This window comes from Ascaphus truei, chromosome 12 (assembly GCF_040206685.1).
Source record: "Ascaphus truei isolate aAscTru1 chromosome 12, aAscTru1.hap1, whole genome shotgun sequence".
Lineage (NCBI taxonomy): Eukaryota > Metazoa > Chordata > Amphibia > Anura > Ascaphidae > Ascaphus > Ascaphus truei.
Genome location: NC_134494.1, coordinates 18612507 through 18639779, shown reverse-complemented (window position 1 = coordinate 18639779; position 27273 = coordinate 18612507). Strand labels below are relative to the sequence as shown.

The following is a 27273-nucleotide window of genomic DNA, read 5'->3' as shown; positions in this document are numbered from 1 at the left end:
CTCGGGGCAGGGACTCCTCTTCCTTAATGTTACTTTGATGTCTAAAGCACTTATTCCCATGATCTGTTATTTATATTATCTGTTATTTATTTGATTACCACATGTATTACTACTGTGAAGCGCTATGTACATTAATGGCGCTATATAAATAAAGACATACAATATGCCAAAGCGGGCGTTCAAGCTGTTTTCAGATAAAAATCCCCATAGACATCAGTGGTACATCAAGAGAACTATCGGACACAATGGGAGTTTCCGTGCGATAGGGCCACAATCGGCACCATTGCAGTTTAATGAATAAACCAATTGAGAGGGGAAGAAATGCAGGCAGTGAGTGAAATTTAGGGATAGGTAAAAGAGGACAGAACAGGAACAGTGAGGAAAACAGAAAGAATGAATTAAAAGAATAGATGTCAATTAATAAATAACTAGACTAGATATGCAAGAGTGTGCTGAGGAGAGAGAAACATTTGTATAATATTATAAATATATATGCAGACACATTATATGGGCGATCTAAAACCTAAAGTACATATAGTAGTTCCATGTGCATAACTATGTCCACCTTTTATGTCCTGGATATATATATACAGATAATATATCTCAGAAAAGAGCGTTTTGCTCACCTCACGATGTGGTTCAAATGGACATCCTGGCAGCTTTGGTGTTGAGGGAACCATGGATGTTGTAGTAGTTGATTTTGTAGGTGTGGTAGTTCCTGGACGTGTTGTGGTTTGTATTATAGTGGTTGGTACAGTAGGTGTGGTAGTTCCTGGAGGTGTTGTAGTTTGTGTAGTAGTGGTTGGTTCTGTAGGTGTGATAGTTCCTGGAGGTGTTGTGGTTGGTTCTGTAGTTGTGGTAGTTCCTGGAGGTGTTGTTGTTTGTGTAGTAGTGGTTGGTTCTGTAGTAGTGGTAGTTCCTGGAGGTGTTGTAGTTTGTGTAGTAGTGGTTGGTTCTGTAGGTGTGATAGTTCCTGGAGGTGTTGTGGTTGGTTCTGTAGTTGTGGTAGTTCCTGGAGGTGTTGTAGTTTGTGTAGTAGTGGTTGGTTCTGTAGTAGTGGTAGTTCCTGGAGGTGTTGTAGTTTGTATAGTAGTGGTTGGTTCTGTAGGTGTGATAGTTCCTGGAGGTGTTGTGGTTGGTTCTGTAGTTGTGGTAGTTCCTGGAGGTGTTGTAGTTTGTGTAGTAGTGGTTGGTTCTGTAGTAGTGGTAGTTCCTGGAGGTGTTGTAGTTTGTGTAGTAGTGGTTGGTTCTGTAGGTATGATAGTTCCTGGAGGTGTTATGTTTGGTTCTGTAGTTGTGGTAGTTCCTGGAGGTGTTGTAGTTTGTGTAGTAGTGGTTGGTTCTGTAGTAGTGGTAGTTCCTGGAGGTGTTGTAGTTTGTGTAGTAGTGGTTGGTTCTGTAGGTGTGATAGTTCCTGGAGGTGTTGTGGTTGGTTCTGTAGTTGTGGTAGTTCCTGGAGGTGTTGTAGTTTGTGTAGTAGTGGTTGGTTCTGTAGTAATGGTAGTTCCTGGAGGTGTTGTAGTTTGTGTAGTAGTGGTTGGTTCTGTAGTTGTGGTAGTTCCTGGAGGTGTTGTGGTTGGTTCTGTAGTTGTGGTAGTTCCTGGAGGTGTTGTAGTTTGTGTAGTAGTGCTTGGTTCTGTAGTTGTGGTAGTTCCTGGAGTTGTTGTTGTTGTTTCTGTAGTTGTTGTAGTTCCTGGAGGTGTTGTAGTTTGTGTATTAGAGGGTGGTTCTGTAGGTGTGGAAGTTTCTGGAGGTGTTGTAGTTCCTGGAGGTGTTGTGGTTTCTGTAGTGGTTGTTTCTGTAGGTGTGGTAGTTTCTGTATTAATAGTTGGTTCAGTAGGTGTGGGAGTTCCTGGAGGTGTTGTAGTTTCTGTATTAATAGTTGGTTCAGTAGGTGTGGGAGTTCCTGGAGATGTTGTAGTTTCTGTATTAATAGTTGGTTTAGTAGATGTGGGAATTCCCGGAGGTGTTGTAGTTTCTGTATTAATAGTTGATTTAGTAGATGTGGGAATCCCTGGAGGTGGTGTAGTTTCTGTATTAATAGTTGGTTCAGTAGGTGTGGAAGTTCCCGGAGGTGTTGTAGTTTCTGTATTAATAGTTGGTTCAGTAGGTGTGGGAGTTCCTGGAGGTGTTGTAGTTTCTGTATTAATAGTTGGTTCAGTAGGTGTGGTAGTGTCTGGAGGTGTTGTGGTTGATGTGGTAGTTTCTGGTGTAGACGTTGGTGTTGCGCAGGACCAGTGATTAATGTGTGTCTCACAGTCAGAACCACAAATGACCTCATAGCACCTGTTCCCATTGGCTGTACCATTGGTTATTACCACACCTATAAGGTAAATAAAACTAGAGTTATGCTAAGAAATTCATAGCAATATAACAATAGCCATAAAACTTCGAGTAAAGTAATAGGAAGCAGGTTTTTTTTACTTTTGATGTTGGTTGCCAGTCGTTATGGATATTTATACCTGGCTGACTTTTATTAATACCAGGAAAAGAGAAAAAAGTGACCAACGCATATGCAGAATTCCATACATGCACAATAATACTGTAGTGCCGACGAGTATTCTAAAACAAATCTGGGGCAATCACCAACAAGACCCAGGTACATGCTGGGTACATGCTGGGTACATGCTGCAACATTTCAGTGACATTTCTGCAGACAGACTAATGGCCCATCGGATTAACAGCAGGGGCTCCTGGCAGTCCCATTCAAACTGAATGGGACTGCCAGGGACCCTGCTGTGTTAATCCGATGGGCCATTAGTCTCTGCAGAAATGTCACTGAAATGTTTGCAGCATGTACCTCGGTCTTGTTGGTTAGAGCCCCAGATTTTCCAAGGTAAGTTTAAGGCAAGTTTTAGAATACTCGTCAGAGCACCTATATATACAGTTCCTTTACCTGTCCTATAACCACTATCCTTATTGCAAGCTGAAACACTCTTGATAAAGATACTGTGAAAATCACCTACCTTGGCATGAGGAGACAAAAACAGAGGATATTTGTGTCCCTTGGTACATGGCTGACTAAGTGTGACCCATCATTTGCACTTCCTTTTCCTTGTGTACCTGCATCTTTATTACAGTTGGTTTTCTAGCACTCCTATAATTCTGGATCCTCTGGTAAATTATATTAATCTGCTTCAAACTTTTCTCTACAGCTCATATACCAATCTCTTTCCTCACTTGTTACTTATGCTGTGTTAAGAAAAACCCACCACTCTCCACTCTTCCATTTCCTGCATTCACATCACCTTAGATAGACATTCCTAACAGATACAATATACAAGGTCGGAATGAGAGAGGCCAAGCAAGTTACAAGGATCAGGGTCTAGAACTTCCACCATAATACTTAATCTTCTATGGAACTGCCAGTCTACAGTATGTATCGAAATTAATCCCACAGCCTTAGATTAGAATCTTTACTGAGCCTTAAATAGGAATCTTTCCCATTACTGGCTACTTCCTGATCCATAAATCTGCTGCAATGGTAAATAGTATTTTTACCCCTACATGGGTATTACTATCACTATAAATTCATATTCTCATCCTATAAGACTGCCCTTTCCCTACCTAGCCAACCAAACCTCCTTTTCTTCACTCATACAATCCCTGTCTCTGTCTTTAACGCCCATTCGCCACCTTTAACTCTCTTCTCTGGCCAACTACACCTGCACCACCTTCTGCCTGAGACGTCGCCACCTACTTCACAGATAAGATTAAGTCAATCAGACATGACATCTCTTCATGTCAAGCTGCACATGCAACCCCTACCTTCCCTCGCACTCCTAAATTCACCTTCAGCTCAGTTTCCTCTGTGACTAAGGATGAGGTCTATGTGCACCACTCATCATCTCACCCTACAACCTGTCATCTTGATCATATTCCCTCACATAACTCACCTTTTTAACCTCTCTCACCTCCAGCACATTCCCATGTGCTTTTAAATATGCACTCATCACGCCTGTTTTAAAGAAACCCTCTCTTGACTCAGCTTCCCTCTCTTCTCCCCTTTGCCTCCAAGCTACTTCCGTCAGACTCACTTTTTCTCCTCCAACTCCCTGCTTGACTCTTTGCAATTAGTTTCCGTCCTCTACACTCCACTGAGACAGCACTAACAAAAGTGGCCAATGACCTACTTACAGCTAAGTATAAGTTTCTCCTTATTAATTCTCTTGGATCTCTCTGCTGCCTCTGGAACTTTTGATCACCCCCATCTTCTGAACACTTTCCACTCCATTGGCCTCTGTGACGCAACATTCTCCTGGCTCTCATCCTACCTTTCCAACTGCTTCTTTAGTGTTTCCATCTCTGGGGTTTCGTCATCTTCACTCCCTCTCTCTGTTGGAGTCCCACAAGGCTCTGCCTTGGCCCTCTGCTCTTCTAACTGTACTGTACACCTCTTCACTTGGCAAACTAATACAATATTTTGGCTTTCATTATCATTTCTATGTCAATGACATCCAAATTTACCTGTCCTCCTCTGACTTCCCCCCCTCTCTCCTATCCCGTTTCACCAACTGTTTTTCTGCAATCTGCTCCTGGATGTTCCACTGTTAGCTGATGCTTAACAAGTCCAAAACAGAACTAATACTCTTTCCCCCTTCCACTGCCACACCTACATCCAAACTCTCCCGCACTGTGAATAACACAATAATCTCATCAACATGTGAAGCCGCTGTCTAGAGTCTTCCTTGATTCTGATCTCTTCTTCATTCCTCAGATTCAATCCCTAATGAAGTCATGCCATCTCCATCTTCGAAATAACACCAGGATATACCTTTTTTAAATTTAAGATTGAACTAAAATCCTAATTCACTCACTCCTCTTGTCCCACATTAACTACTGCAAACTTGAGAAGTTGTCACTCCCCTTGTCCACCTATCCCAACTCCAATCAATCCAAAACGCTGATGCCAGACTCCTCTACGTTACTCACTGCTCCACTTTTGTTGCTCCCCTATGCAAATCCCTACACTGCCTCTTACATCTCAGCCTTCATTCTCACCTTTTCAAGGATCAAGGATGCCTAACTGGCATACCTCTAACATTCACCTCCCCCCCTCTCAAACTCCAGAGGGACCAACTCTGCGGCTGGTCCAATCTCCACGCTATGTAACACCCTCACCCTCAAACCTTGATGATGGGATCAGCTGTCAGGCTGGACTATACTCCAACCTAAGATGTATTCCATCCCACAATCAGAAGCCCATTACCTTTTGGTTTCAACATTGTCCCTCATTCCCTCTAGATTGTAAGCTCTCATGAGCAGGGCCCACGTGACCTTTTTGTACCTGTTTCTGCATGTTGTTCCATATTTGTATCTAACTCTGTCTTTCATGGTCAAACCTATGTATCCCCATTTTAGCACGCTGCGGAATATGTTGACACTTTACAAATAATTGATGATCATAATATTACAACATATTTTATAGAAATGTGTTGCAGGTCCCTCTGACAGCAAGGAGGTTATTTGTGTTCATCTCAACATAATTCTACTCTAGTTCCTACTAGGTCTAGGTTCCTCAAAGCAGATCATTTGTTTCATATGTTAAAGTAGCTCAGAAGATGTATAAATCAAGTTGTTGTCCAAGGGACACTGGCTGTTCAGTTGGAGACCCACAACCGTCTCTTTTATGTGTTTGAACAAGTCATTTAATCGCCATCTACAATGGGTATACAATATTACATTGTAAGCTCTTTATGGAAGTTTTTGTATTGTTCCATCATAGACCGCATTGTATAAAAACAAGAAAATGTCACACTGCAATGTGCTATGGTATATTACCTGGTGGATATTGTTGCCCTTCATACAGACAGTAGCAGACGGTGGAGGAAAAGATGGTGGTTGCGGGTGTTGTGGTAGTCACGGAACTAGTAGATGTTATCAGTGATGTGGGAGTTTGACTTCCAGTTGTGATCACAGATGTAGTAGATTCTGAGTCTGATGGGGGTGTCAATGTCTCACTTGTGGTCAGGATAGCAGTAGATGGTATCTCTGACGTGAGAGTCTCACTGGTGGTCGTTGTTGGTTTTGTGGTGGTCACAGAACTTGGAGATGTGATATTTGGAGTTTCTGTGGAAGTCTCAGTCGTGGTAATGGTTGGTGTGGTTGTGGTCACAAAGGTGGTAGACTCTGAAGAGCTGGGGGGGGTTTCCGCAGTTGTAGAGGCTGGTGTTGTCGGGATAGAAGATGTTATCTCTGAAGCAGTTGTAGAAGTTACACTTGTTGTGGTCGGTGGAGATGTATTGGTCACAGATGATGTTGATACCACTGTTAAGAGAAGTGAGTAAAGAGTAGCAGACAAACAATCTTTCCGAAGCAACCAGAAAAAAAGCTTTTAAAAGTGCCGACTGCTTAGTTCAGGGCCTCTAAATAGTTTCCCAAAGGAGCCATATTATACCAAAAATTTACTAATAAGAGCACCAGCAGATCATTGTAATGTAATTTAGATAACATTTAAAAATACTTAAAATGACTGTATTATACTTACATTTTGCCATCATCTTTATTACCTGTATCTCATGTATATATGTGTGTGTGTGTGTGTGTGTATATATATCCATGTTTAGAGGCGAGTTTCAGTATGAGAAATTGCACTTAGCTGCAATGAAATTAGCATTAGCAGACAGTCCGTGAGCCACTTCAAACCACTTTATTGGCCGTATTTGGCTCACAGGCTGTAAGTTGAAAGGCCCTAATTTTGAGCAATGGTTCTCACTCAAACTTCTCCACAGGACCCTAATCTAGACCAGATTTCTGAGGCAACCGCCCAACATTGTATTTATATACAGTGGCGGCCAGCTTTATTCTAAACCGGGTGCCACGCGGGAATTTTTAACCCGCGGACGGCGCGCGGCTCTTTTCGGCCGTTTTCCGACGCCTCGGTCGCTTTCAATGATAAGCGCCATTAGCACTTATCTTTTGAAGCGGCCGCCGTGCGGGGAAACTCCGATTCAAATCGGAGAAAAGCCCCGTATTTATCCCGGCAAGCTTTAGAATAAAGCTGGCCGGTACAGTACAAATAAGTTGAATTACTCTGTGTGCAAATACATTGGTTATTCACAAAACATGGCGTACATAGTGATTCCTAAGGAGATGTTTCAGAAACATTGCTTTTGAGAAGTACTGTAAAGAGTCATCTTAGCTACTATATCAGTAGGCTATGGGGAGTGGGATTATCATCACCCTTACTGTATACAGTATCACCCAATGGTGATTTAACTAAAAGGCAAATTATTTTCCTTAAAAGTGAGTCTTCTTCATTGGAAGGCAGCCTCCCTCATTAAGGAATGTGTCAGCCATTGGAAGGTAGTCTCACTTACAGTACTGTATGACCCATTTCAAGTTTGTATCACTCATTAGGAGTTAGTCTACCATTTGAAGATATTTATACTAATTCTGAAGTGTCCCACCCTCTGTTTAAAGAACTTATAACTGAGATGTTTCCCAATAGGTCCACCCTGACAGTGTAGCTTTGCGATACCTGGGCTCGAAGTATAGACTGGTGTGGTGTCTTCCGTTTCGTCTGTAGTACAGATGGTGGTGGTTGGAACAACAGAGACAGCAGTAGTAGAAGAGGTAATTGTAGTTTCAGTGGTTGTATATATTGGTGTGGTAGTTTTCGAAGGAGTCATTGAGGTTGTAGTTTCAGTAGGTGTATATACTGTTGTAGTCTGAGTTGAAGTAGTTGGGGACGTGTTTGCAGTTTCAGTGGATGTATATATTGGTGTTGTAGTTTCAGAAGTAGTCGTTGAGGTGGTAGTTTCAGTAGGTGTATATATTGTTGTAGTCTGAGTTGCAGTAGTTGGGGAGGTTGTTGTAGTTTCAGTGGTTGTATATATTGGTGTTGTTGTTTCAAAAGAAGTCGTTGAGGTGGTAGTTTCAGTAGGTGTATATATTGTCGTAGTTGTAGTAGTTGGGGAAGTGGTTATAGTTTCAGTGGTTTTATATATTGGTGTTGTAGTTTCAGTTGCAGTAGTAGTAGGGGAGGTAGTTGCAGTAGGGGAGGTGTTTGCAGTTTCAGTGGATGTATATATTGGTGTTGTAGTTTCAGAAGTAGTCGTTGAGGTGGTAGTTTCAGTAGGTGTATATATTGTCGTAGTTGTAGTAGTTGGGGAAGTGGTTATAGTTTCAGTGGTTGTATATATTGATGTTGTAGTCTCAGATGTAGGCATTGAAGTGGTAGTTTCAGTAGGTGTATATACTGTTGTACTCTGAGTTGCAGTAGTAGTAGGGGAGGTAGTTGTAGAAGGGGAGGTGGTTGTAGTTTCAGTAGTTGTATATATTGGAGTTGTTGTTTCAGAAGAAGTCGTTGAGGTGGTAGTTTCTGTAGGTGTATATATTGTTGTAGTTGTAGTAGTTGGAGAAGTGGTTATAGTTTCAGTGGTTGTATATATTGGTGTTGTAGATTCAGTTGCTGTAGTAGTAGGGGAGGTAGTTGTAGTAGGGGAGGTGTTTGCAGTTTCAGTGGATGAAAATATTGGTGTTGTAGTTTCAGGTGTATATACTGTTGTACTCTGAGTTGCAGTAGTAGTAGGGGAGGTAGTTGTAGAAGGGGAGGTGGTTGTAGTTTCAGTAGTTGTATATATTGGAGTTGTTGTTTCAGAAGAAGTCGTTGAGGTGGTAGTTTCTGTAGGTGTATATATTGTTGTAGTTGTAGTAGTTGGAGAAGTGGTTATAGTTTCAGTGGTTGTATATATTGGTGTTGTAGATTCAGTTGCTGTAGTAGTAGGGGAGGTAGTTGTAGTAGGGGAGGTGTTTGCAGTTTCAGTGGATGAAAATATTGGTGTTGTAGTTTCAGAAGTAGTCATTGAGGTGGTAGTTTCGGTAGGTGTATATACTGTTGTAGTCTGAGTTGCAGTAGTTGGGGAGGTTGTTGTAGTTTCAGTGGTTGTATGTATTGGTGTTGTTGTTTCAGAAGAAGTCGTTGAGGTGGTAGTTTCTGTAGGTGTATATATTGTCGTAGTTGTAGTAGTTGGAGAAGTGGTTATAGTTTCAGTGGTTGTATATATTGGTGTTGTAGTTTCAGTAGTAGTAGGGGAGGTAGTTGTAGTAGGGGAGGTGTTTGCAGTTTCAGTGGATGTATATATTGGTGTTGTAGTTTCAGAAGTAGTCGTTGATGTGGTAGTTTCAGTAGGTGTATATACTGTTGTAGTCTGAGTTGCAGTAGTTGGGGAGGTTGTTGTAGTTTCAGTGGTTGTATGTATTGGTGTTGTTGTTTCAGAAGAAGTCGTTGAGGTGGTAGTTTCTGTAGGTGTATATATTGTCGTAGTTGTAGTAGTTGGAGAAGTGGTTATAGTTTCAGTGGTTGTATATATTGGTGTTGTAGTTTCAGTTGCAGTAGTAGTAGGGGAGGTAGTTGTAGTAGGGGAGGTGTTTGCAGTTTCAGTGGATGTATATATTGGTGTTGTAGTTTCAGAAGTAGTCGTTGATGTGGTAGTTTCAGTAGGTGTATATACTGTTGTAGTTTCAGTTGCAGTAGTAGTAGGGGAGGTAGTTGTAGTAGGGGAGGTGTTTGCAGTTTCAGTGGATGTATATATTGGTGTTGTAGTTTCAGAAGTAGTCGTTGATGTGGTAGTTTCAGTTGCAGTAGTACTAGGGGAGATAGTTGTAGTAGGGGAGGTGTTTGCAGTTTCAGTGGTTGTATATATTGGTGTTGTAGTTTCAGAAGTAGTCGTTGAGGTGGTAGTTTCGGTAGGTGTATATATTGTCGTAGTTGTAGTAGTTGGAGAAGTGGTTATAGTTTCAGTGGTTGTATATATTGGTGTTGTAGTTTCAGTTGCAGTAGTAGTAGGGGAGGTAGTTGTAGTAGGGGAGGTGTTTGCAGTTTCAGTGGATGTATATATTGGTGTTGTAGTTTCAGAAGTAGTCGTTGATGTGGTAGTTTCAGTAGTTGTATATACTGTTGTAGTCTGAGTTGCAGTAGTAGTTGGGGAGGTGGTTGTAGTTTCAGTGGTTGTATATATTGGTGTGGTAGTTTCAGATGTAGTCAGAGAGGTGGTTGTAGTTTCAGTAGGTGTATATATTGTAGTTGTAGTCTCAGTTATAGTAGTAGGGGAGGTGGTTGTAGTTTCAGTAGGTGTATATATTGTAGTTGTAGTCTCAGTTATAGTAGTAGGGGAGGTGGTTGTAGTTTCAGTAGGTGTATATATTGTAGTTGTAGTCTCAGTTATAGTAGTAGGGGAGGTGGTTGTAGCTTCAGAGTCTGTATGTGTTGGTGTGGTAGTTCCAGTCGTAGTCCTCTCAGTGCTGGACCCTGTCATAATCAAAAGATAGAATAGAGATCACATGTACTGTATATTCAGCATAGGCAACACCAATGCCAGCCTTCCACACACATACACACTTGCAAACATGACCTTTCTATACAGCATAGTTATAACATGGACGGTGCTAGTCTCCCCATTATACATTGCTAAACCCTCAATGGATGCACAGAGCAGATGCAGAGATGAAAGGAGATACCCTCTCTCAATGGGTCTGTAGAATCAATTTAGTGGTTAAACTATTAATCACTTGACACACACTAACACACTTTTAGATTTTAATGCAGCCCTTGCTGCCATCTTTCTTCACATGTCTCTTTTGAGTCTCTGTTTACCGTTGAACTGATGTGTTGTGCTTGGGGAAAAAATTGTTGTTTTCAAACCCATGTCGGGTGTTTTGAATGTTGTTGACACGGTTGTGGCTGTATAAAAAGAAAGACAAAACTCAAAATCAATAAATGCTGCAAATCAATAAACTCTATAAATCAATATTTTGCAATACATAGCAATGCTGGTTATGACTTCTTATTTACAACCAGCTCCCAGGAACATTGGGGTTTCTGCCTCTGATGTCTTACTGTGGGGGAGGACACTGTTGATGGACATTACTGCAGGATGGAGGGACAGACACTGCACAAATTCAACATAAGGCTGTGATTATACAGAAAAACGCCCGTGTTGACACCACGCGGCGCAAAAACAAATTTTAAAACGCATCAACTGTCTCCCGCTTTGCAGTAGCAAGCGGGAAGACAGTTGAATTTAGTATAGCCGCTTATCAAGTATGTGTTAAGCTTGTTTTTTGCGCTGCGCGGTGTCGCTACGGGCGACACCACGGGCGTTTTTCCGTATGATCGCAGCCTTACCAACCCAGCAGGTGTCTTTATGTTGGTTCTATTTTCCCGAGAGAGAAAGGATATTGGAGAGGTGTGTAGGGTATATTGAGATAATGATCATCATTATCCACTTTCCATTTTTGTTTCTGATCTCATACTCTTAGCATACTAGTTTGTATAAATATTCAGTACGTTTGAAGAAATATTCATGTACTGCAACAATATTGTTACGTTGACAAATGGTCACCATTGTTATTACCTTATAACTTCTTCATATCTCATGGCTGATCACTGAAAACATTGGAATTGGTGTATGTTCTCTCCTTTGTTATGAGGGAGCCCCTACGCTATATATTCTGCAATTTGTTGTTACTGGTAATTTGCAGTTAGGCTTTAAGGTTTACGTGCAATTTAAAGCTGTTAAGTACATGTTAATATTTGAAATGATTGTTAAGAATGGAAAATAATGTGTTACACAGCCAAGTGCTTTCCCTCTATTGTAATTCAAAGGCATGTTGATAAATGAGAATGTGATAATAAGACCCATGTGTGTTGCGAAAATATCAGAAGTAAAGAGGAGATGGTTATGGTGACCACAAATGATGTTGGCAAATTGACATTGATCAGTCTTGGTAGTTATTTGATTTTCTCAGCTAGCCCTAGTGGAGTGGTATAGTAGAAGAAGCGGCCTCTAAAATCAGAGATTAAGTTGATGCCAACATGTCTAGTTTCAAAACTCAAGACCTAGACCCCTAAATCTCTAGTCTCTTACTGTGCCCAATAGGGATTATAATACATTTAAGTGTAGAACAAATGGGAAATGGTTAGTCAAAATGTACAGAAACTCTTGAGAAGACTCTGAAAGCTCTAATGTTATGCCCGCTTTCCTTTTTACTTGAAGTGGGAGATGTGGTCACAAGTATCGTTGGAGTTGTAGACTTTGGAGTCATTATGGGGCTGGTTGTGGTGGCTGTTGGATTTACTGTTGGAGTTGTTGTAGGCCCCAGAGTACCTAATTGTTATTTAATTAAGGAGCCATGTATTTTCCTTAAAAGTGAGTTTTCTTCATTGGAAGACAGCCTCCCTCATTAGGGATTAAGTGTCAACCATTGGAATATAGTCTCACGTACAGTACTGTATGACTTATTTCAAGTTTATATCGCTCATTAGGAGTTAGTCTCCCATTTGAAGACGTATACTAATTCTGAAGTATCCCACCCTCTGTTTAAATAACTTGACGGTGTAGCTTTGTGATACCTGGGCTCGAAGTATAGACTGACGTGGTGTCCTCCACGTGCTTTGTGGTGATGGTGGTTGGAACAGCAGAAGCAGTAGATGTTACAATGATCGTGGTTGGTGTAGTTGTAGTTTCAGTTGTTGTCGTTTCAGCAGTAGTTGTTGAGGTGGTTGTAGTTTCTCTGGGTATATATATTGTTGTAGTAGCCTCAGTTGTGGTTGTAGTAGGGAAGGTGATTGTAGTTTCAGAGGTTGTATATATTGATGTGGTAGTTTCAGTAGTAGTTGAAGGGGTGGCTGTAGTTTCAATGGGTGTTGGAATTACAGATGTAGTAAGAGAGGTGATTATAGTTTCAGTGGGTGTGATTGTTGGGGTTGTAGACTTTGGAGTATTTGTGAGGCTGGTTGTGGTGGCTGTTGGAGTTGTTGTAGGCTCCAGAGTAGTTGTAATATGAGTTGTGGTGCTGGTCGTGGTCTCAGTTGTAGTGGGCTCTCTTGTAGTGCTCTCGGTTGCAGTTGATGTGCAAATATCAGTGCAGCAGTACACACTTATCTGATAATTGTAACAAATGAACATGTCCTGGTCTTTGTTTTTGCAGATGAGCCCATTGGAGATATCACAGGTCACTTTTTGTCCCACATCATCCAGTGAGGATTCTGGAAATTTCTCTGCTCTGCAGGAAATGTTCTCTGGCTTCTCACACACATCATGTCCTTCCTTCCTAATGTTATCATAGGTTTCAAAATCACCTCCCTCTGTGCCATATATTGGGTAAGACACATCATACCATTCAGTCCATGAACACACAGGGCCACAAGCAGCTGTTGGTGAGAGAAAGCAGATATTTGTTCTATGAAAATACAAGTAAACATGCTCAACCTGCTGTTAAATCAGGCTCCACAATCATAATAAACATATTTATGCATGGTGAGCTCTTAACGAGCCCCAACAAATGTGTATAGAATGCCATCTTTGGATCTTTTCTGCAAGGAGTACCAACTGTAATGATAACCATTATACTGTTGAGGGGATCTCCCTCTCTATATATGTATATTTATTCTCCATCCCTGACAGCACCACTCCAGAAAGTATAAATCTTCAACTGAGCAGGACCCTATTCCCCTTTCCCCTCCCCATTTATTCACTCATTTCCTTTAAGGTCACATCTGAAGAAGAGACTAGTGAGATTGTGCATACTCATTTACTGTACAAATGAGATCTGTGAAGAACATTCATGTTGGTCCCTCAGGAGCACTTCAACTGTGCACTATAGGGATTATAATATATTTACAGTAGGTATGGAACGAATGGGAAAGTGCATGTATTACTGTGAGTCAGACATCTATGCTTCCTACTTGAAGTACCCCATAAACATTATTTTAAAGTCCAATAGTCTTCTTTGGACAACGTCTAAAGACCAACAAGAAAATCCATACTGTGGGAAAGGAGATTCCTTCTCATTATAATTCTTGGTTGGATGGTAGCAGAAGCAGGTACCACACAAGAAGAGTCTGTGCATTAAGGCTACATTCAGGTGTATTGTCTCAAGGCGGTTCACTCAAGTACTTCCAATATACAGTATCATTGTAAAGTACAGCATTTCCAGTTTGATGGAAAGGGAATATGTTCGCTTGAAAATGCTGATTTTACGTAGGTTTCGTTTTAATGAGTAAAACGTTAACTTAAAATCAAGAGTCACTTACTTGTAGGGGTTAGTCCTGCAAGGAAGAGGAAAGGAAAAAAGATGGTTAGAATCACAAAATCTGGCACAGAAAAGACCTATTACATTATTTATAAGGATGGTGACATCCAAAAACCATATTCTATTCTCTCATATGCCTCTTCTGTGAACACAACAACAGCAGTAATATTCTAATCTCTCATATGCCTCTTCTGTGAACACAATAACAGCAGGATTGATCACGTTTTTATGCATTGTATCACACCCAGATCTGGCGTGAGTTGCCATTGACTTGAATGCCAGTTAATGCCGGATCGGGGTCCAATACCCCACTTCGGAGCTTGACGAATCTGCCCATAAGTGCCTTATGCACTCACTTAGGCCTACTGTACATTAAAAAAATCTGACTGTTAACCATCTGCCATGCATCCTGTCTATACTGTCCCTTAAATGCTCTACTGTATTTATTGATTGGTCATAGGAGACTCTGAAAGCTCTAATGTTATGTCCGCTTTCCTTTTTACTTGAAGTGGGAGATGTGGTCACAAGTACCGTTGGGGTTGTAGATTTTGGAGTCATTATGGGGCTGGCTGTGGTGGTTGTTGGATTTACTGTTGGAGTTGTTTTAGGCTCCAGAGTACCTAATTGTTATTTAATTAAAGAGCAATGTATTTTCCTTAAAAGTGAGTTTTCTTCATTGGAAGACAGCCTCCCTCATTAGGGATTAAGTGTCAACCATTGGAATATAGTCTCACGTACAGTACTTTATGACTTATTTCAAGCTTATATCGCTCATTAGGAGTTAGTCTCCCATTTGAAGACGTATACTAATTCTGAAGTATCCCACCCTCTGTTTAAATAACTTATAATTGAGATGTTTCCCAATCGGCCCAACCTGACGGTGTAGCTTTGTGATACCTGGGCTCGAAGTATAGACTGACGTGGTGTCCTCCACGTGCTTTGTGGTGATGGTGGTTGGAACAGCAGAAGCAGTAGATGTTACAATGATCGTGGTTGGTGTAGTTGTAGTTTCAGTTGTTGTCGTTTCAGCAGTAGTTGTTGAGGTGGTTGTAGTTTCCGTGGGTATATATATTGTTGTAGTAGCCTCAGTTGTGGTTGTAGTAGGGAAGGTGATTGTAGTTTCAGAAGTTGTATATATTGATGTGGTAGTTTCAGTAGTGGTTGAAGGGGTGGCTGTAGTTTCAATGGGTGTTGGAATTACAGATGTAGTAAGAGAGGTGATAATAGTTTCAGTGGGTGTGATTGTTGGGGTTGTAGACTTTGAAGTAATTGTGAGGCTGGTTGTGGTGGCTGTTGGAGTTGTTGTAGGCTCCAGAGTAGTTGTAATATGAGTTGTGGTGCTGGTCGTGGTCTCAGTTGTAGTGGGCTCTCTTGTAGTGCTCTCGGTTGCAGTTGATGTGCAAATATCAGTGCAGCAGTACACACTTATCTGATAATTGTAACAAATGAACATGTCCTGGTCTTTGTTTTTGCAGATGAGCCCATTCGAGATATCACAGGTCACTTTTTGTCCCACATCATCCAGTGAGGATTCTGGAAATTTCTCTGCTCTGCAGGAAATGTTCTCTGGCTTCTCACACACATCATGTCCTTCCTTCCTAATGTTATCATAGGTTTCAAAATCACCTCCCTCTGTGCCATATATTGGGTAAGACACATCATACCATTCAGTCCATGAACACACAGGGCCACAAGCAGCTGTTGGTGAGAGAAAGCAGATATTTGTTCTATGAAAATACAAGTAAACATGCTCAACCTGCTGTTAAATCAGGCTCCACAATCATAATAAACATATTTATGCATGTGAGCTCTTAACGAGTCCCAACAAATGTGTATAGAATGCCATCTTTGGATCTTTTCTGCAAGGAGTACCAACTGTAATGATAAACATTATACTGTTGAGTGGTCTATTAAAAACAATCGATCAGAAGGATTTATAACAGTGTTTTATATACGTACAGTAGTTTTTTAGTGAGCTTTTGTGACCTCACAAACTTTTTCAAACGTGGTTAATTTCCTTTAAGTATACATATATAGAGAGGGGATCTCCCTCTCTATATATGTATATTTATTCTCCATCCCTGACAGCACCACTCCTCAAAGTATAAATCTTCAGCTGAGCAGGACCCTATTCCCCTTTCCCCTCCCCATTTATTTACTCATTTCCTTTAAGGTCACATCTGAAGAAGACACTAGTGAGATTGTGCATATTCATTTACTGTACAAATGAGATCTGTGAAGAACATTCATGTTGGTCCCTCAGGAGCACTTCAACTGTGCACTATAGGGATTATAATATATTTACAGTAGGTATGCAACGAATGGGAAAGTGCATGTATTACTGTGAGTCAGACATCTATGCTTCCTACTTGAAGTACCCCATAAACATTATTTTAAAGTCCAATAGTCTTCTTTGGACAACGTCTAAAGACCAACAAGAAAATCCACACTGTGGGAAAGGAGATTCCTTCTCATTATAATTCTTGGTTGGATGGTAGCAGAAGCAGGTACCACACTGAATCAAAGAAGAGTCTGTGCATTAAGGCTACATTCAGGTGTATTGTCTCAAGGCAGTTCACTCAAGTACTTCCAATATACAGTATCATTGTAAAGTACAGCATTTCCAGTTTGATGGAAAGGGAATATGTTCGCTTGAAAATGCTGATTTTACGTAGGTTTCGTTTTAATGAGTAAAACGTTAACTTAAAATCAAGAGTCACTTACTTGTAGGGGTTAGTCCTGCAAGGAAGAGGAAAGGAAAAAAGATGGTTAGAATCACAAAATCTGGCACAGAAAAGACCTATTACATTATTTATAAGGATGGTGACATCCACGAACCATATTCTCTTCTCTCATATGCCTCTTCTGTGAACACAATAACAGCAGTAATATTCTAATCTCTCATATGCCTCTTCTGTGAACAATATAACAGCAGTAATATTCTAATCTCTCATATGCCTCTTCTGTGAACACAATAACAGCAGTAATATTCTAATCTCTCATATGCCTCTTCTGTGAACACAACAGAAGTAATATTCTAATCTCTCATATGCCTCTTCTGTGAACACAATAACAGCAGTAATATTCTAATCTCTCATATGCCTCTTCTGTGAACACAACAACAGAAGTAATATTCTAATCTTTCATATGCCTCTTCTGTGAACACAATAACAGCAGTAATATTCTAATCTCTCATATGCCTCTTCTGTGAACACAATAACAGCAGTAATATTCTATTCTTTCATATGCCTCTTCTGTGAACACAATAACAGCAGTAATATTCTAATCTCTCATATGCCTCTTCTGTGAACACAACAACAGCAGTAATATTCTAATCTCTCATATGCCTCTTCTGTGAACACAATAACAGCAGGATTGATCACGTTTTGATGCATTGTATCACACCCAGATCTGGTGTGAGTTGCCATTGACTTGAATGCCAGTTAATGCCGGATCGGGGTCCAATACCACACTTCGGAGCCTGACGAATCTGCCCATAAGTGCCTTAAGCACTCACATAGGCCTACTGTACATTTAAAAAATCTGACTGTTAACCCATCTGCCATGCATCCTGTCTATGCTGTCCCTTAAATGCTCTACTGTATTTATTGATTGGTCATAGGAGACATCATTTTCTTATAGAGCCACCTTAGCAGGGCTTTGTTCAATTTCAGGAAGTCATAAGGATTTGCGGTCCTCTCTTCCAGGCATCTTATGCGTGACTCACCTTCACAAGAGCTTGGTACTACTAACCCTTTTAACTTAGACCAACACTCACCTGGTGTTGTGGTGGATTCCGTCACGGTACTAGGTGGTGGAATGGTAGAGGTGGTACTGGGAGTTGTTACTGGCGTGGTTGTGGGTTTCTCTGTTGTGCTGGTGATTATTACTGGCGTGGTTGTGGGTATCTCTGGCGTGCTGGTGATTACTACTGGCGTGGTTGTGGGTTTCTCTGTTGTGCTGGTGATTATTACTGGCGTGGTTGTGGGTTTCTCTGTTGTGCTGGTGATTATTACTTGCGTGGTTGTGGGTTTCTCTGTTGTGCTGGTGATTATTACTGGCGTGGTTGTGGGCTTCTCTGTTGTGCTGGTGATTATTACTGGCGTGGTTGTGGGCTTCTCTGTTGTGCTGGTGATTATTACTGGCGTGGTTGTGGGTATCTCTGGCGTGCTGATGATTATTACTGGCGTGGTTGTGGGCTTCTCTGTTGTGCTGGTGATTATTACTGGCGTGGTTGTGGGCTTCTCTGTTGTGCTGGTGGTTATTACTGGCGTGGTTGTGGGCTTCTCTGTTGTGCTGGTGATTATTACTGGCGTGGTTGTGGGCTTCTCTGTTGTGCTGGTGATTATTACTGGCGTGGTTGTGGGCTTCTCTGTTGTGCTGGTGATTATTACTGGCGTGGTTGTGGGCTTCTCTGTTGTGCTGGTGATTATTACTGGCGTGGTTGTACTTATTCCTGGTGGTGTGGTCTCAGGAGTTGTGGTTGTTTCTGGTGTAGTGGTGACTGTGGGAGTGGTGGTGGTCGGCAGTTCTGAAGTACACCCCCAATGGCAGCAGTACACTCGGATCTCATAGTCGAAGCACAGCTGCCAAAGGCTCTCATCTTGCTTCTGCTCCTTGTTCTTGCAGGTCAGTCCATATGATACATTACAATGCACCTTCTGCCCCACCTGCTCCAAGGTGAGGCCAGGAGCGCCTGTTGCTCTGCACTGAATGTTTTCAATAGTTTCAGGAATAGTACAGATTTCATGGCCATGATTCCTTATTTCCTCATATGTCTCATCATCACCACTCTCCAAGCCTTCCTCTGGCGTACTGACATCAAACCATGGACTCCATTTGCACACCAATTCATAGGCACAAGCTACAAAAGGGAACACACAATACACATAACTATCCCAGGAACGCCTTTATTTAATGATTAGCATTATATCACGTGGTTCATTTTCCAACTAAACAATGTACATTTGGCTGGATGTTCCTCCTTTGGATTCATATGGTGTTGAGCTGTATTGGGTTTCGTTTGAAAGGAAATGTACTTGCCTTTATTCCCTTGCCTGTCCCTCCACCCTTCCCCCAGTTATCCCTCTGTCTAATTTAAGGCATTCGTTACTCAGTGATAAGTACTTACTTGTTGAAGGCGGTGGAGTTGTGATGGTGACTGCAAAAACAATAAAGAAACAGAAGTATTAAACAGTCCTCATTAAATTACCAACTAAAATATGGATCAAGATGGCAGAGCCAGAAGAAGGAGCCTGAGAACAGTAAGCACACATCTGGCCTACATTTGCTAACTGGTGCTAAGCATTCCCTTGTATGAGATTTAAGGTACGCTAAGGCTTAGCACCAGTTAGTAATTTTGCCCTAATTTATTGTGATACAAAACAGAAGGGGCTATGCATTAAGCCTGCTTGTTACATACTTGTAACGCTACGAGACACATTTTGCACATGGATCTCAGCCTTATCGTAATTTATCCTGCCTGCATCCGCTTGGAATTTGCAGAGGGTTTACAAAAAGCCTTAGTTGGAATTATTGTTGAGGGGGTTTAAGGTAGAAGTAGGGACATCATTTGTCTAAGTCCTTGCTACCTCACATTCGACATGGTGAAAATCTCAGAGGAGACCGATCTGAGACAAATGTAAGAAGATGAATTAATAAGCTAACTTACATTTGATGCTGCGAAAGACAAAAAAAAAGTATTCTTCAACTAACTGATACGCGGCTTTTACAAAATAGCTTTTGAATAAGAACCACAGCTATGCAAACATGTCGGAATCTAATGATAATATTTTATACTATAAAGTGAATGTAGAAAACAATAATATAATATATGCCTTGTGGTAAAATTCAGCAAATTCTGTCAGTCCCTTTTTTCCATATTTTCCGTGTAAGACTTAGGTGGAGTAAACATTTTGAACTCATTGTATCCTTCAAATATAAGAAATTCGCTTTATACATTCCTTACACTTGAAGCAAATTGAAGCAACAATGGTTTCATTTTTTTTTGCTATATGCATATTTATGTATGGGAGAAGGAGCGGCTCAGTTATCACAGTAAAGACCCTGACTGGCACTGAGTTTGAAGCAGGGGAACCTGGTTCAATTCCTCGTGTCATCTCCTTGTGACCTTAGGCAAGTCACCTTATCTCCCTGTGCTTCAGGCACCAAAAAATAGATTGTAAGCTTCATGGGGCAGGGACATGTGCCTGCAAAATGTCTCTGTAAAGCGCTATGTAAAACAAACAGCGCTATAAAAGAACATATTATTATTATTAAAGATTACATTTTCTGGTACTTCATGTATAGTTCCAGTATTTTGGAGCTACAATTCCTGCTGGGTAGTCATCCCTGAAATTAATATGCTTTCATTTGTACAGGTAGTCCTTGCTATCCAACGTTTCACTTTACAACGAATGGCATATCCATTGGGCCCTATGGGCCGTTATCCGACGCCTGAATGCGTTATCCAACGCTCACTGCCACTGATTAACATGGGGCTCAATTTACAACGGTTTCACTACCCAACGCTACTTCCAGAACGGATCCCGTTGGATAACCGAGGACCGCCTGTATTTCTCTTTTAATGTTACTCCACTCTTTTGTGTTGGAAACACCTTTGATGCAGAGAACTGAGAGACAGAAAAAACTGCCGGTGAGGATCTGTGGCGTTACCTGTGGAGGTGGGTATGGTCGGAGTTGTGGTGACAGCGGTGGTGGTTGTGATGATGGTTGTTGTGGATGAACAGAGGCTGATGCTGGTATTTTCCGTTCCATTATTACATGTCACCACTATGCAGACTCCTCCCTGTTCTTCAGTGGAGATGATGTCACTTTCATTGTATCTCGTACCATTGATTATGCAGACGCACTCTGCAAGAATGAGAGCAGGTGAGGAAGGGTCCTAGAAGACAATTCTAGCATAAACAATACCCTACGATAACTTAATACAACATATGACTCAGTGTTATGTACCTGATCGGTTATAGGTGCATTCAAGTTCTGCTTGTGAGGTACACACACTAAATGAAGACAAAAGAAAGCATGATAATTATGAGGTTAAATGGTCACAGTACGACACATATCACTGAATCTGGTTACATGATATTACAGATATCAAAACCCAATAATATTCTTACCTAAACTGGCAATAATTTGGTGCTCCTGTTATGTCTGTAAAAATCCTGATTGTGTGACTAACATAATGGCCACCTTTCAGTTTCAATCAATCCTTCTGTCAATGTAACTCAGCAGCTACTGTATAATGTATCCTTATTTTACTAAGGTATCATTATCCGCTGTTATAGTTTGCAGCTCAAACTGTTGGGAACATTGGCAACACATTATCGCAAACAGGAAAGTGGTGCAAATGTTTTGCACTTCTAGGGAGGTGTGCAAAAACCTGCTATAGAAATCAAAGGAAGCTTTAAAACTCATTATGAGTTGTATTATCTAATACTACAGAACTGATATATTTTTTTAAAACATAATACAGTATTTCACGTTTTGCTGCTTTAAATTAGCTGCGTATGCAGAATGAATATGCCTCTTGATTTCAATTCAGTGGCCAAAACAGTATAATGTTTGGAACTTGCTACAAAGACAGTCTTAAACATTTATACATGAGCAACAGGGAATATTTGCCCCCGCCTATTTATGATCCGAATTCTGCTTTTCTGCAGTGTGCCTGCTATCTAATTGCATTTTAAATGAGCAATCCAAGCAATATCCTATGTGTGTTTAAAAAAAAATAAAATAAAAAATTCTGTAGTATTAAATTATACTTACTACCTTTTTTTTATTTTTAAATTAAATTCTTTATGCCATTTTTAATGAGTTTTAATATACAGAGCATCCCTTTTTATTCTATATCTATAGCCGGCTTTAGCACACCCTCCCTAGAAGTTCAAGATCTTTGTGACACTTTCCTGTTTGTGATAATTTGTTGCCAATATTCCCAGCAGTTTGAGCTGTAAACTGTAACAATAGATAATGTTACCTTAGTAGTATAAGAATACATTGTAGCTGCTGAGTTGCACTGACTGAAAAATTGAATGGAAGCTGAATTGAATTGAAAAAGCGGCCATTTAGTGAACCCTGGGAAGCTGGGATTTCGCTACTCAATCACGGGATAACTAATCGATCAGCAGATTAGGTCATTTGTTTTCAATAAAGGTAATCAATCAAAGGCTGAATATATTAAAACAAAAACATTTTTTTATTTTTTTTGTTAAGATGCTTGGATGCCTCTTTAACCATTAGGCTATGTCCCCGCAGCACCCGCCATAGCGAGCGCTGCAGCAGCCAGCGGGGACCAAGCCTTAGAGAGGCAGAGAGAGAGAGGCAGAAAGTAAAGGAGGTAATCTCCCATAAAAGTTTCTCCTAAGGTTAAGTATTTCAAATGACTATTTAAAGAGATGACACTTCGAAGACCACTGTCTTTATAAGAAGACCCGTACATACCATGTCTGGCAGTTTTCGGTTGAGGGCACCTTCTCATTGGGCTCGTACAATGTGTTGTTGATGTAGCAGCCACACTGCTCCTTGGTGACACATATCATTTTCTTCTCATCAAAGATCGGCTTATCGGCCGGGCAGGTGGGATAGCAACCTTCAAACCAAAATAGAAATTCCTGAATGTGTGACATGCAAGGTATGCAATAAAAAGAGATTGCTCTGCGGGTCAACAAACATTTTTAAAGGATCCCATTGAAGTTGTACAGTATATGGTGGAAAGGGGCAGATTCAGTAGGCCATAGGTCCCTTCGATCTGTGTTAACCTACTCTGAGAGGGACAGGTTGGATGGGCCATTTGATTTGTTCTTGTGTCTGTGTTACCATGTTGTATGAGGGACAGACTTGATATGCCATAGATTCTTTCAATCTGTATCACGCTAAAGTGGAAGGTAATGACTCAGTAAACTATAGTTCCCTTCTGTCTGTCACCTCGCAGTTGGGATATCACTAAATACTGTAGTTCCTTGTAAAGTTTCATTTATAATCATGCTCTTCTGTCTTCATTTCAGATTTTTTTTTTCCAACTCGGCGGGACACCTAGCGATGTCTGGATGGTGTTAGAGACAAAGTGATATGTTTGAAGTGCCAGGGACTCACCTTCCAGGTAAGTGACGGTGACGTTAGTATAGACGTTGTTGATGGAGCGGCAGGTTTGTATGCTGTGCTTGCCACATGGGTGGTAGTGCCACTCACACTCATCTTCAGGATTGTAGTAGTCACAGAATATAGCTGAGATCAAACGAAAATAGACACTTAACCTTTACTTGTGGACAACAGGTTTTTTATATATAAGTGTTCCACATACAGTATCTCTAGGCTTAGAGCATGCAGATTTAGTATGTTAAATATATACAGGTGCGCCGACGAGTATTATAAAACTTGCTTTAAACTTGCCTTGGAAAATCTGGGGCTATCACCAACAAGAGCCAGGTACATGCTGGGTACATGCTGCAACATTTCAGTGACATTTCTGCAGAGACGAATGGCCCATCGGATTAACACAGCAGGGGTCCCTGCACTCCCATTCAGTTTGAATGGAACTGCCAGGGACCCCCGCTGTTAAGCCGATGGGCCATTAGTCTGTTTGCAGAAATGTCACTGAAATGTTGCAGCATGTACCCAGCATGTACCTGGGTCTTGTTGGTGATTGCCCCAGTTTTCTTTTAGAATACTCGTCGGCACTATAGTATATATAATGGTTAATATTAAGTAAATGCTCTATTGAAAGGTAGGGCCTCATTACATTCTCTGTATGATCAGCAACATACGCCTTAAGATCTCATCTCATTACGATTCTCTTTCGCTGGTGGAAAGATGCTCTTTGGGTTCAGAAAGTTCTCATTAGAAAAAAGCACTGATGTCAATTGCGTTTGAGAGACTTTGTGTAGTTTATTTGAACATTTAGGATCAACCATTACTTACGGCATATATCTGGTGTTCTCCAGTAGACACAGGCTTCTGCCTTGGTGCATTCCTGAGCATACACAGCAACTGCCGTACAGAAGCATTCGCAGTCCCCACCACTGTCACAAGAGCAGGCGTCATTGACACAAGCTTCGTAGAATGGTGTTGGATCCACCTACCAAACGATCAACATGTCTCACTGCTTAGGGTAAGCACGGCAACTATTTATTGGACAGACTATGGTAGTAACTCTAACATTTTCCTGTGTGAACCAAAAGTGCATTGAAAGCCATCTAGCACTACAGAGTTAATGAAACCAATGGAGTTATGTAATTAACTAAGCAGTTGGACATTTTGGTATTAAAATAGTAGTAAAAGATTCATTTAGATTATGAGTCACATAACATCAGTGTATTAAACTACTTTGCATATTTTGGGGGGGATACAAGCAATATGGGAGAAGTTAAGTGGAGGAAGAAATTGGATGGTTTAATTGATGTACATATAATCATTTGATGTAGCAACTTTTGTATCTCTTTCTGCAAAGTATTACATTACCGATCTGGGGGTTTCCTTTGTTTGCCCGAGAAACTTGTCAGTGAAGCAGTTACACTGCATCACCATAATGTGCTTGATATGTATGTTGCATTATATTAGGTGGATATATATCCCTAAATTGCAGCGCATCAGTTTACCTTGCTGTGGCAGACTTTGAATACCCTACTCTTGATCAGGCCGCACTGCTTCTCAGACCAAGACTGGCGATGCGGGGTCAGAGTGCAAGGGTGGACCTCTTTAATCACATCAGGGCAGCTAGGATTGACCTTCCAGGTGTTCCCAAACTCCAGCACGCTGGTGACCTGCAGCTGCTGTCTGGTCGTGAAGTCATTGTGGGAGTTATCGTCGAAGTTTCCACATAAACCACAGACTTTGCCCTGAGGAAGAGTTTTAATAAAGGATTTATCAGTAGGAGATGACCTTAAAATTGAAGTTGGAACTCTTCATGCTGATATCTCAACTCCAAGATGGAAACACATGTTTAATAAATGCTTGGTGCTCCTGCACATTGATAGATTGAACGATATAATACTGTACGTAATGAAGTCTTCTCCTTAATCATCATGACACTTGCTTGATACAATGACAAAGCTGTCAACTGATTTTAAGGATCATGTATACTCCTACCCCTCCGTTACAATATTCCACATGTTTCTTAACATACTTTTTAGTTCTTCTCCTGTGTTACCATCAAGGGTAAAACACATGTATAAATGCAATGAACTTTTAATATTAGCGTCTCGTGTGTATTCCAGGAAACCACTTTGTTTTGAGGTTTCTTTATATTTTTGAACGTGTATCGCCTTATCCTAGTGTTCTAAAAGCATATATCTTAGCACTGTATGTATTGTTGAATAATAGCATATTTATAGTTGATACTATATAAAATACAAATAATAGGTACACATAATATTTTTCACAGTATGTTTGTGTACATTTTTTAGTGTGAAGAATAGGCTTCCCAGCAAAGATACTGGTTTTTATGGTGGGAGACACTTGTTTGAAACTCATTTTCCCTTCCCTGTGACCTACAGGAAGTCAATATATTCCATGTGTATGTCACCCAAAAATAGATTGTACTAGCTCTTCTACTAGTATCGGTTTTTTTTACAATAATTCAACCCTTATGCTACCTGTCTCTTGGATAAACATAGTTTTGTGTTGGGCCTAGCTCCTCCCCATAATCCCCTCGCCTGTTTTCTCACCTTGTATGCAGGTGACAACTTGATGAATATGGTGGTTTTCTTGTCCCAAATCACAAGGACACCGTTGCTGGCTTCAATGACTAGGTAGATGCCCACCTCACGGGTCAGATACTGAACACGTTTCTCAACATCCCCTTGAATTTCTACCAGGTGCTTGTCTGCTAATTTCAGTTCTGTACTCTGAAACGTCAATAAAATGCTCATCTCTGAGGTCAGATTTCATTCACATTTATTCTATGGTCAGAACTAAGTTCCTGTCAAGGGTCACTGAGGTATCATCATGATTCTCTAAGAGTTAGAAGGAGGCTCTGTCGTGGGATCAGTGGGGTGTCATTATCATCTGTATGATCAATAGGAGGCTTCTCTCTGGGATCAGTGGGTACTCATTGGAATTATATACATAGTCACTAGGAAGCTGTCATCATTGTCTCTCTATAACTAAAGATAAACCTCAATTCTATTATCACATACCCTTCTATATTAGGTCAACATCACCAGGAGCAAGTTCTCCAAAAGTGCTATATTACTAAATACATACCCCTAGAAAGACCTTGATGGCTTTGGAGCATGTAACTCCAGTGGTGCCACATGGGATGTTCTCTGTGATGACACTGAAATTGCCATCTGAATGGTTTGGCCCGCAGTAGTCCTGGGAAATAAATGAATACACTGATTGAGACCCATTTAACAGGGAAGACCATGGAAATCTGTAACAATGCTGGATTTAGACACAACACAATACAACTTAACATTAAACGTAGCCAGGCATCGTCATGGCTTCCTATTAAGGGGGCAGTGTCAACTCAGTGGGAAATAAAAAATAATGATCAAATTATTTGTGTAAGTAACTACTTTAGAAAGATTCTGCTACCCTTAAAGTAACTGTTTTTATTACGTGAATATTGTGAAAGATGAATATGTTTTCCTTTACCCTGGTAACACTGGATTCAGGCACAGTATGTCGCTCACTTATATTTATATGTTTGGCTAGGATGGCTTCATAATTACAAACCAAGAAAAGCGTTTGGGGAGGGGAAGCCGACAAACATTCTTCTCCCCAAAAGTGAATGACAGTTTTCTCGAGTTCGTGTCATGACCGATAGTATCATAGCTTAATGAATAAGGCACTGAAACTGTAGCTGTGGCCCCAGATACTTTTCCTGAGACATCACACCTCTTGAAATTCTTACCTGTGCAGCCACATATTCACAATTTCCGTCATAGTCATAGTGTCGGTCATCAAAGGTGATATAGTGACCGTTCCCATAGACAGTACATGTCCCATAACACACAGCGTTGGTGCATGTCCACCGCCCTCTCTGGCACGAGCTGCAGATAGAGACAAAATACACAAAGTTAATACATACGTCAATCTCCCCATCATGATAACTATCTATTACTCTGCTAATGTACAATGTTATTTTTTCAAGATGGCTAATGACTAAATCAATTTGCAATGTAATAGGAAGTATTACTGTCTCTCATTTAAGTTGTTTGCTTTCAACTCATGTATGAGGGTGAGATTTGTCATGAAAATGGATTACACCTTAAA

The 27273-nt window shown here is 40.8% G+C and overlaps 1 protein-coding gene across 2 annotated transcripts in view; it reads right to left on the bottom strand.

The window, feature by feature from the left end:
• Positions 1-27273, bottom strand: part of MUC2 (mucin 2, oligomeric mucus/gel-forming) — a 63167-nt gene that overhangs the window by 10690 nt on the left and 25204 nt on the right. Inside the window, exons 20-40 of one of the 2 annotated variants that reach the window (XM_075566858.1) lie at positions 26912-27050; positions 26260-26370; positions 25722-25901; positions 24654-24893; positions 23977-24133; positions 23152-23283; positions 22501-22648; positions 21013-21059; positions 20713-20910; positions 19169-19198; positions 17816-18901; positions 16762-16776; positions 14935-15735; positions 14039-14053; positions 12356-13156; positions 10598-10684; positions 8495-10252; positions 8005-8080; positions 7481-7809; positions 5782-6267; positions 627-2323 (exon numbers count right to left, since the gene is read on the bottom strand). In XM_075566858.1, coding sequence (XP_075422973.1) covers positions 627-2323; positions 5782-6267; positions 7481-7809; positions 8005-8080; positions 8495-10252; positions 10598-10684; positions 12356-13156; positions 14039-14053; positions 14935-15735; positions 16762-16776; positions 17816-18901; positions 19169-19198; positions 20713-20910; positions 21013-21059; positions 22501-22648; positions 23152-23283; positions 23977-24133; positions 24654-24893; positions 25722-25901; positions 26260-26370; positions 26912-27050 — 8533 coding nt within the window. Of the gene's footprint in view, positions 1-626; positions 2324-5781; positions 6268-7480; positions 8081-8494; positions 10253-10597; positions 10685-12355; positions 13157-14038; positions 14054-14934; positions 15736-16761; positions 16777-17815; positions 18902-19168; positions 19199-20712; positions 20911-21012; positions 21060-22500; positions 22649-23151; positions 23284-23976; positions 24134-24653; positions 24894-25721; positions 25902-26259; positions 26371-26911; positions 27051-27273 lie in introns of both variants that reach the window. The other variant, XM_075566857.1, reaches the window with a different exon arrangement.